Source organism: Hipposideros armiger, unplaced genomic scaffold (genome assembly GCF_001890085.2).
Source record: "Hipposideros armiger isolate ML-2016 unplaced genomic scaffold, ASM189008v1 scaffold_983, whole genome shotgun sequence".
In the NCBI taxonomy this organism is placed as follows: domain Eukaryota; kingdom Metazoa; phylum Chordata; class Mammalia; order Chiroptera; family Hipposideridae; genus Hipposideros; species Hipposideros armiger.
The window spans coordinates 34,262-44,454 of record NW_017732333.1 but is presented as its reverse complement, the minus strand read 5'-3'; the positions used below and the strand labels follow the sequence as shown (position 1 = coordinate 44,454).

General features: G+C 64.2%; 1 protein-coding gene across 1 annotated transcript in view; it reads left to right on the top strand.

Moving 5' to 3' along the window:
* Positions 1–10,193, top strand: part of MUC2 (mucin 2, oligomeric mucus/gel-forming) — a 32,671-nt gene that overhangs the window by 11,074 nt on the left and 11,404 nt on the right. The window contains exons 8-31 of the mRNA XM_019631068.1: positions 1–85; positions 618–735; positions 814–952; positions 1,041–1,151; positions 1,238–1,307; positions 1,391–1,528; positions 1,614–1,778; positions 2,291–2,385; positions 2,638–2,764; positions 3,149–3,404; positions 3,547–3,599; positions 3,695–3,795; positions 4,117–4,268; positions 4,537–4,675; positions 4,973–5,083; positions 5,166–5,345; positions 5,458–5,697; positions 6,249–6,405; positions 6,594–6,725; positions 7,289–7,436; positions 7,739–7,782; positions 8,157–8,348; positions 8,806–8,832; positions 9,387–10,193. The exon at positions 1–85 is cut by the window's left edge and continues 6 nt beyond it. Coding sequence (XP_019486613.1) covers positions 1–85; positions 618–735; positions 814–952; positions 1,041–1,151; positions 1,238–1,307; positions 1,391–1,528; positions 1,614–1,778; positions 2,291–2,385; positions 2,638–2,764; positions 3,149–3,404; positions 3,547–3,599; positions 3,695–3,795; positions 4,117–4,268; positions 4,537–4,675; positions 4,973–5,083; positions 5,166–5,345; positions 5,458–5,697; positions 6,249–6,405; positions 6,594–6,725; positions 7,289–7,436; positions 7,739–7,782; positions 8,157–8,348; positions 8,806–8,832; positions 9,387–10,193 — 3,787 coding nt within the window. The remainder of the gene's footprint in view (positions 86–617; positions 736–813; positions 953–1,040; positions 1,152–1,237; positions 1,308–1,390; positions 1,529–1,613; positions 1,779–2,290; positions 2,386–2,637; positions 2,765–3,148; positions 3,405–3,546; positions 3,600–3,694; positions 3,796–4,116; positions 4,269–4,536; positions 4,676–4,972; positions 5,084–5,165; positions 5,346–5,457; positions 5,698–6,248; positions 6,406–6,593; positions 6,726–7,288; positions 7,437–7,738; positions 7,783–8,156; positions 8,349–8,805; positions 8,833–9,386) is intronic.

Here is a 10,193-nt window from a genome sequence, read left to right as displayed (position 1 = left end):
TCGCCCTGCATGGACACCTGCTCGCACCTGGAGGTCAGCAGCCTGTGCGAGGAGCACCGCATGGATGGCTGCTTCTGCCCTGAAGGTGTGTGCGGCGGCCGGTGGGGCGGCCGGTGGGGGCGGGAGGGGACACTGCCCCTATGCGGCCCACCTGGCCTGTGCACCGTGGGACGAGTGGCCTCACGGGGCTGCCTTGGGCTTGGGTTTTCAGCTGCTCTGAGGGGACAGTGTGGGCAGAGATGGCACAGGAAGCGAAGCATGGCACCCTTCCCTCCCAAAGTCAGGGGACACAGTTCAGGTTGAAGGGACACAAATGCTGAAGACCCCTCCCAAACATACACAGTGGTGGCTTCCAGGAGTCCTGGGGGTGGGGGACAGCTTACTGGTCATCACCCCGTGGCTAGACCTCCTCTTGGCTGGCCTGTGGAACCTGGAGGTTGCTAGGAAGGGCTGGACTCTCGGGCCCAGGAAGGTGGCCAGACACTCTGTGGGGACCACAGTGTCACCCAAAGGACCAGAGGTGCCTGTGGGTGGGAAGCCTGACTGGCAGCCCCACGTCGGGGATCCCGGCACCTTCTGAAACTGGCTGAGTGTAACGTCACATCCCATGCTCCCAGGCACCGTGTACGATGACATCGCGGGCAATGGCTGCGTCCCCGTGAGCCAGTGTCACTGCAAGCTGCACGGACACCTGTATGCACCCGGCCAGAAGGTCACCAACCACTGCGAGCACTGGTGGGTCCTGGGCCCAGGGCTGGGGGCCGGGCGGGCGGGGCCGGCGGCCGAGCCTGACCCTGTGCTTCTGCCTGACAGCGTCTGCAATGCCGGCCGCTGGGAGTGCAAAGACCTGCCGTGTCCCGGTACCTGTGCCCTGGAGGGCGGGTCCCACATCACCACCTTCGACGGGAAGAAGTACACCTTCCACGGGGACTGTTACTACGTGCTGGCCAAGGTAGGCTGGCCGCCGGGCGGGCCTGCGGGCGGCGCCGGGCCCGGCCTGTGTCGGCCGTGTCCTCACTGCAGCCCCCTGCCCTTCGCAGGACGAACACGACGACTCCTATGCCCTCCTGGGTGAGCTGGCCCCATGCGGCTCCACGGACAAGCAGACGTGCCTGAAGACGGTGGTGCTGCTGGCCGACAAGAAGAAGAACGTGGGTGTCCCAGCCCCCTCTGGTCCCTGCACCCCCGGGACCCCCCAGGCCCTTCTCAGCCCCTGTCCCCTCTGCCTTTCCCGCAGGTGGTCGCCTTCAAGTCGGACGGCAGCGTGCTGCTGAATGAGCTGCAGGTGAACCTGCCTCACGTAACAGGTGAGTCCTGCTCGGGAGCCCCCAGCTGGGGGGGCACGGTGGGAGCCAGCCGAGCGCCTCTCACGCCCCTACCTGTCTTGCAGCGAGCTTCTCCATCTTCCAACCGTCCTCCTACCACCTGGTGGTGAGCACCACCTTCGGCCTCCGGCTGCAGGTCCAGCTGGTGCCGGCCATGCAGCTCTTCCTGACGCTGGACCGGGCCTCCCAGGGGCGCGTGCAGGGTGAGTGGCCCCCCAGGCTCCCCCACAGAGGCCAGCCCTGCCCCCGCCTGCCCCTCCCCTTCCTAACTGTGTCCTGGCCCCTCAGGCCTCTGCGGGAACTTCAACGGCCAGGAAGGTGACGACTTCAAAACAGCGGGCGGGCTGGTAGAGGCCACCGGGGCTGGCTTCGCCAACACCTGGAAGGCCCAGTCGAGCTGCCACGACAGGCAGGACTGGCTGGACGACCCTTGTTCCCTCAACATCGAGAGTGGTGAGGCTCGGCCCCACCCGGGAGAGCTGGTCCTGGGCCATGGCGCCCTCTCTGGGCAGTTGGGCTTCCCGGTGGGACACGGTGTGTGGGTGGGGGTGGGCGGAGGAGACGGCCTGCCCTACTCAGGGCCAGCCGTCCCTCTGCTGCCTGCTGCTGTGTGGCTGGTTTGTGGTGGCCCACGATGGCAGCCTGCCAAATGACACAGCAGAAAGGCCAGGCCCACTAATTGATGGGTCGCAGCCTTCATCTAGGGGCTGGCTTGGTGCCACGACAGTTCGTGCTCCCACCCTCCATGACACCCTGCCATGCGTGGGGAGGCTGAGAGAGGGAAGGTGGTGTGCACCCCTGCCTTGCAAGGGGGCACCGTCCTGGGCTGACCTGACCTGGAGGGAGGAGCCTCGGCTTCGTCCACAGAGGGGACAGTGTCCACTCCAGCCTGGGGAATGGGACAGCCAGACTCAGGGACTTACTGGAGGGTGCACCCCTGCTGAGGTTCTGATGCCCCTCTCTAGCCAATTACGCCGAGCACTGGTGCTCCCTGCTGAAGAAGACGGAGACCCCCTTTGCCCGGTGCCACTCCGCCGTGGACCCAGCCGAGTATTACAAGGTGGGTGGGACCCGCGCACGCAGTCCCCACCCCCCTGCCCCGGGCCAGCAAGGCGTGCTCTGTGCCCCTGGCTGACCCTGACTTTCTGGCTGGGAGCGAGGCCCCTGCTGGAAGTTGCTGAGTGTGTGAGTGTGCACATGGGCGTGTGTGAGTGTGCATGGGCGTGTATACGCGTGCGTGCCTGGGCGTGCTGGTGCGTGTGCATGTCCCCTCACCGCCTCTCTCCCATCACCATCCTGCTTTGCCACCCAGAGATGCATATATGACACGTGCAACTGCCAGAACAACGAAGACTGCATGTGCGCGGCCCTGTCCTCCTACGTCCGCGCCTGTGCCACCAAGGGCGTCATGCTGTGGGGCTGGAGGGAGCTCGTCTGCAGTGAGTGCCGGCCCCTGCAGCTCGGGGGCCCTGGAGTCTCTGTGGGACCAGTCGGGGGTGGCCTTCACTTCACCCACTGTCCCTTGTGGCTGCTCCCAAGCACCAGGGTCCAGGGGGCCGGTCAGCCCCCTGCAGCTGGTGACCTGGTTCCCAGCTTTCTCTGCCAGCAAGTGGCAGGAACCGCCCTCCACTGCCCTTTGCCAGTGGAGGAACTGTGGTCACAACCTGATTGCCCAGATGGGGAGGCATGTGGGGCAGGGGTGCCCAGGGGGACGGTCCCCACTGGCCCCTCAGTGGGCAAGTGTGGCTCAGGGACAGTCAGCAGGATGGGGGCTGAAAGCCAGGCTGTCCCTGTTGCCCCTCACGAGGCCCCTCTCCCCGCAGACAAGGACGTGGGCTCCTGTCCCAAGTCACAGGTCTTCCTGTACAACCTGACCACCTGCCAGCAGACCTGCCGCTCGCTCTCCGAGCCTGACAGCCACTGCCTCAAGGGCTTCGCGCCCGTGGACGGCTGCGGCTGCCCTGACCACACCTTCCTGGACGAGAAGGGCCGCTGCGTGCCCCTGGCCAAGTGCTCCTGTTACCATCGGGGCCTTTACCTGGAGGCAGGGGAAGTGGTCCTGAGGCAGGAGGAGCGATGGTGAGTGTCCCGGGGCCAGGGCGGGAGGGCGTGGGGGTGGGCAGGGACAGACCACCCTGGGGGAGGCCAGGGGCCCCCGCTGGACCCACAGAGCCACTGGCCCTGCTCCCAGAGGCCCCTTCACCTGCTGCCTCTCCTGCAGCGTCTGCCGGAACGGGAGGCTGCACTGTATCCAGGTCAAGCTGCTGGGCCAGAGTAAGTGACGCTGCCCTGTGCGAGGTCTCTCCCCGTGGCCTGCTCTCCCCACCCCCCAACTTCAGCTGAGCTAAGGGGGCCCCTCCGTCCCACAGGCTGCGCGGCTCCAAAGATTCACGTCGACTGCAACAACCTGACCGCGCTGGCCATCCGGAACCCCCGCCCCGTCAGCTGCCAGACGCTGGCTGCCGGCTACGTGAGTGTTGGGGCGGGGCAGGCAGGCTCACGGACGGCCCGATTCCTGTGGACACAGGGCCTGCGCTTGCCCTCCCTGTCCCTAGAGGGAAGTGGTGGCCTCCTGGGGCACAGAGGCCAGTGTAGGGGCCCCTGGCAGGCAGCCCTCACCTGTCCCCCTGCCCAGTGGTGGGCCCAAGGAGAGGGGCTTCAGGGCTTGGGCCAGGGAGGCAGGTCAGGGGTGGGTGGGGACGTGAGGAGTTTCCACAGTGTCAGATGAGCAGCCAAGGGCAGGGCCGGCCTGGCACTCGATCCTTGAGCCCCACTGTCTGGCTGCTCCCAGTACCACACGGAATGCATCAGCGGCTGCGTGTGCCCCGAGGGGCTGATCGATGATGGCCGTGGGGGCTGTGTCGAGGAGAAGGACTGCCCGTGCGTGCACAACAAGGACCTGTACGACCCCGGGGACAAGATCAAGGTGGACTGCAACACCTGGTGAGTGGCAGGGCCTGGCTGACCCTGGTCCTGAGCGCTCAGAGGGCAGTGTGTCCTGGACAACAGGCCAGGGATCTGCAGGGCCCCGTGCCCCCACCTGCCGGCAGTGCTCTGGCCCGAATGGGGGTGATGGACGGCACTGACGGGCTGGCAGAGGTTTGCAGGTGTCATGCCTGGGGAGCTGTCCACATAGCACCTGGGGCTCTGAGCAGGAGTGGGACACCTCGGCTCCTGCGGCCCCTCCAGACCCCATCCCTGCTCTTCTCAGCACCTGCCAGAAAGGACGCTGGGCCTGCACCCAGAACAGGTGTCACGGCACCTGTACCATCTACGGGAGCGGCCACTACATCACCTTTGATGGAAAGCAGTACGACTTCGATGGACACTGCTCCTACGTGGCCACTCAGGTGAAGCTGAGGGCACCGCCAGGGCCAGCCCCTGTCCCGTGGGCCCCACTCTGTGGGCCCTGAGCTGCTTTCAGCTCAGCGAGGGGACCCGGAGGGCCCTTCGTCCGCCCTCCTATTCTGTGACCCTCCCTTGGTGCATGGTGGTGTGGGCTGCACCGGGCACGAGGGGCACGTGTGGGATGGTGAAGGTCCCTCGTGCGGCACGGTTACCCCCTCCCGGCGGAAGGGGGCTGAGGCTCGGCGGGGGCGGGGCGCCAGGGCCCCGCTGGCTTGACTCACGTCCCCTGTGGCTCCCAGGACTACTGTGGCCAGAACGCCTCGCTGGGTTCGTTCAGCATCATCACCGAGAACGTCCCCTGCGGCACCACGGGCGTCACCTGCTCCAAGGCCATCAAGATCTTCATAGGGGTGAGTGCTGCCTGTCCCCGGGAGGCATGGGTTCTCGGAAACCTTGGAGCTGGCCAGTGACCGGGCGTTTCCCCGGGAACAGAGGACGGAGCTGAAGCTGGAGGACAAGCACCGCGTGGTGATCCAGCGTGACGTGGGCCAGCACGTGTCCTACACCACGCGGGACGTGGGCCGGTACCTGGTGGTGGAGACCAGCAGCGGCATCGTTGTCATCTGGGACAAGGGGACCACCATCTTCATCAAGCTGGCCCCCTCCTACAAGGTGCGCGGCCGCCCTGCCCGCCCGCGGGCTCCGCCGGGCCTCCCGGGAGCGTCAGGGGGCGAGCGCTGCGCCCGCGAGCCCCTCTGGAAGCCCCGCACCCCCGTCTCCGCAGGGCACCGTGTGCGGCCTCTGCGGGAACTTCGACCAGCGCTCCAACAACGACCTCACCACGCGGGACCACATGGTGGTGGAGAGCGAGCTGGACTTCGGGAACAGCTGGAAGGAGGCCCCCACCTGCCCCGACGTGACCGTCACCCCCGAGCCCTGCAAGAAGAACGAGCACCGCCGCGCCTGGGCGGAGAAGCAGTGCAGCATCATCAAGAGCTCCGTCTTCAGCGCCTGCCACGGCAAGGTGGGCGGGGCCAGCGCGAGGGCGGGGCCGGGGCGGGCCCGAGGGCGGGGCCGGGGCGGGCCCGAGGGCGGGGCCGGGGCGGGGCCGGGCCGCGACGCCACTGGCTCGGGGCGTCTCGCTGCGTTTCCATGAGGCGCCGGTTCTCCAGCTTCTGCTCCACCCTCTGTGTCCTTTGGACATGTTGCCAGACACCTGAGACCCCTGGCTGGACCCCCAACCTCCCGTACCTCCCAGGGCGGGAGAAGGGACAGACGGCCCCCTAACAGCCAGACGGCCCTCAGTCCAGGCAGCAGCAGCGGGAGGGAGCAGGTCTCGGGTTGCTGTCTTACAGCCCAAGGCCCCGGGGCTCCGAGGGGCTGGGCGACAGGTCTGCACGGCCACCGGCGGCCGGCCGCCTCTGGACCGCCGCTGTCCGCCCCACCAGAGCCCTGGGTGGCGAGACTTGTCCCAGGAGCAGGGCTGGCCTCGGGGTCCTGCATTCTCGGGCCTGTGTTGAAGGGTCGCCCCATGAGGGCAACGCGGGCCCAGGCACATGGCGGCTTCTCCCCCAGGTGGACCCCAAGCCCTTCTACGAGGCCTGCGTCCACGACTCCTGCTCCTGCGACACCGGTGGGGACTGTGAGTGCTTCTGCTCCGCTGTGGCCGCCTACGCCCAGGAGTGCACCAAGGAGGGCGCCTGCGTGTTCTGGAGGACGCCCGACCTGTGCCGTGAGTGCCTGCCTGTCTGGACCCGGGGTGCCCGTGGGGCAGGCTGGGGGCCACCGCCCTGTGGATGGGGCGGCACTTCCGCCATCCATCCGAGGGACGGGCTGTGCGTGGTGCCCTGCTCTGCCTCCCCTGCCTGAGTAGCCAGGCGTCACTTCCCAGAGTCTGACCTTATCCCTGCGCCCTCCCAGCCGTTTTCTGCGACTACTACAACCCCCCGGATGAGTGCGAGTGGCACTACGAGCCTTGCGGGAACCGCAGCTTTGAGACCTGCAGGACCATCAACGGCATCCATTCTAACATCTCCGTGTCCTACCTGGAGGGTGAGCCTGAGGGAGGCCCTGTCACTGGCCAGCAGGGGCTGGCGACCCTGCGCTCCAGGGTGGGCCAAGCTCACCTTGCTACAGCATTTGTTCATTCGACAGGGCTTGGAGCCTGAGCTAGGGCCCTGCCCTTGAGGGGAGAGGCAGGAAAGAAATAGGTTACCACCCAGTGCTTAAGGTCGGGAGCAGGAAGTGCTATGAGGAACGGGCAGAGCCGGATGGGGGCGCGTTGCAGAGGATGGGTTGGGGGGGGGGCCCTTTGAGCTGAGAACTAGCGTCATGAAGGAGTGAGAGGGGACACCAGGGCAGGGGTCAGAAGGGTGTAGCAGGTAGGCGGGGCCACCACCTAGTCCATCAGCAAGTGGGTGGGGCCCGGCTGTCCCTTTGGCCACGTGGCAGTGTGCCGGGCCCAGCTGGGAGACCAGGCTCCTGCCTTTTCAGCCCTGACCTTCCCAGAGGAACATCCTGGAGAGAAGGTCCTGCCATGGCGGAGACAGTGGGTGGGGGCTGGTGGGCATGCGATCGCTCATAGTGGTTTCAGCCCAGTGCCCTGTGCTCACCAGGCTGCTACCCCCGCTGCCCTGCGGACAAACCCATCTACGACGAGGACCAGAAGAAGTGTGTCACGAGCGACAAATGTGGCTGCTACGTGGAGGACACCCACTACCCACCTGGAGCATCTGTTCCCCCCACGAATGTCTGCCAGTCTTGGTACCTAAGCTCACATCACAGGGGGCTGGGGGGGGGTCAGCGCACACATAGGCACAAGTGCATACCTGTGAGCGCACACGTGTGTGGGCGCCCAGGCACACGCACGCACATGGAGCCAGGGCACGGGGCATCGCTTCTCACCCTCCCCTCTCCGTCTGGCTTCTGCCCACCTCTCCCCTCTCCCCTCTCTGCCCACAGTTAGAATCAGGTGGGTGGGCTCCTTTGGGGCTGCACTCTGGGGCCCTGGGCTTGGGAGAGCTAGTGTTTCCTTGGGACCTGCAGCCATTGTACTTGCTTTCCAGCGTGTGTACTAACTCTTCGCAAGTTGTCTGCCAGCCAGAGGAAGGTAAGCTGCCCCCTGCGGCTGCCCTCAAGATGTCCAGCCGGGGCCCCACCCAGGAGAGCCCACAGGCTGCCTGTCCCTAGGCCCTTCCCGGCCCTTCCCGGCCTCTGCTCTGTAGCAGCCCTTGTGTGGATCCCATCACACGGCTGCGTTTCTCCTGGTGGGAGCTGGGGGCCCTGTGGTCAACTCCTATCACCTCCTTCTGTGACCCAGCTTCTGTGTTCTGACGAGGCCTCAGGGTTCTGGGGATGGGGTTCTGATGGGGCACTGGCTTGCCGCTTGCAGGCGCTGGGGATGCCCCCACCTTTCCTTACTGGGACAGGCCCAGGGGCTCTTGTCCTACATGTGTTGACGTCCATCTCCCTCCCACCCCTCAGGGAAGATTCTCAATTACACCCAGGATGGCTCCTTCTGCTACTGGGAGATCTGTGGCCCCAACGGGACAGTGGAGCAGCACTTCAACATCTGCGTGTCCACCCCGACACCCTTCTCCTCCTCGACACCCGCCACCACAACCCCTGTCCCCTCCACCACCACGACCATCACCACCACCCCGACTCCCAGCACAGGTGAGGCCCAGGGCCATGCACCCCATACCTCCCGGGGCCCATGCCTTCCCCCGTACCCCAAGCTCAGCAGAAAAAGCCCTTCTAGGAGCAGGAGCGTGGCCAGTGCAGCAGGGTCTCACCTCTGCTTACAGCTCGAGGCAATGCTGACATGCCTCCTAACTTAGGGAATAAATGCCTTCTGCACCCCCAACCTTGTGAATTGAGATGCCAGCATCATAACCACATCCCCGAGCCCAGACCACAGTGAAGGTGCTTGGGGACAGTTCCCCCAAATCAGCAAGAAATACCCCTACAGTTTAGAGGATGCAGAGAAATGCTCCTACATACCTCATAGCCACCACTGAACAAGCCAGCAGGACATGACCGTGCTGGAGAAGGAAACTTGTAGAAATGAAAACATTTATATACCATATCTCAAACTACATAATGACACGGTCTCTTTCTCACTTCACTGCAGTTTCGTCGCCTCCTCCAGTAACTCCGAGTAAGTGTGCTGACGGCACTCCCTGGTGACGGATGGGCCTGGAGAAAGTCCCACATAAGGGCTGGCTGCCCGGCCATCTGCTTAGGGACCACACGTGGTGCATTTGGTGACTGATTCCTGACTTGCTGAGTCCAGAGACTCATGTAGGGGGACTTGACCGGCTCTGGGTGACAACATTGTCTGCCAAAGTCGAGACCATGCCTCTTCCAGTGCGTGCTTCCTCACCAGAATGGGTGACCCTTTTGTTATTATTATTTTTTGGCACAAGGATTTGCCAATAGCTTAGAAAGGGGCACTGGGCTGGAGCTCTATGGCCTGGGTCTGTCATCTGGGGTAATGTTGGGGGTGCTCCAGCCTCTCTGGGCCTCAGTTTAGCTGCAAAAGGAGGATGGACATGGTGTCCAGCCCTTAACTCTCAGCCTGCAATTTGGTCCTTTGGCAATGATGGGGGGGCAGCTGGTTGTGAGGTCTCTGAGCTCTCTGAGTCCTAGTGACCTTCCAAGAAGATGCTGTGCCCAGGCGTAAATGACTAATACTGGGTCTTACTTCCCTAGAGCTGTGCTGCTTCTGGTCCGACTGGATCAACCAGGATCGCCCGGGCATCGGCAGTGATGGTGGCGACCGAGAGACATTCGACAGTGTCTGTGAAGCCCCCGAGGACATCCAGTGCAGGTCGGCCACAGCGCCCGACCTCACCTTGGAGGAGCTGGGTCAGAAGGTCCAGTGCGACGTCTCGGTTGGGTTCATTTGCAAGGACGAAGACCAGTTTGGAAATGGACCATTTGATGTTTGCTACGACTATGAGATACGCGTCAATTGTTGCCTGCCAATGGATACATGTCCATCAACTACCACAGTGACGACCACCACAACAACATCCACTGCTACGCCTGTGCCCACTACGACCGTGAGCCCCATGCCGACAGCCACTCCGTGTATGGATGACTGCAAATGGACAGGCTGGAAGGATTCCGGTAAACCCAGTTTTACCAAACCAGGTGGAGACTTTGAATCCATCGAGCACATCTGTGGGCCAGGCTGGGCAGCCAACATCTCCTGCAGAGCCTCTATGTATCCCGACGTCCCCATCGAAAACCTTGGACAAACTGTGGTGTGCGACCTCTCAGTTGGGCTGGTGTGCAAAAACCAAGACCAGAAGCCAGGAGGAATGATTCCCCAGCCCTTCTGCCTCAACTATGAGATCAATGTCTACTGCTGTGGAGACTGTGTCCCTACGACCACTACCACCACAGTGACCCCGACACCCACACCCACCATCACCTCAACACAGACACCAACCTCTACCACCACCACCACCACCACCACCACCACCACAGAGACCCCGACACCCACACCCACCA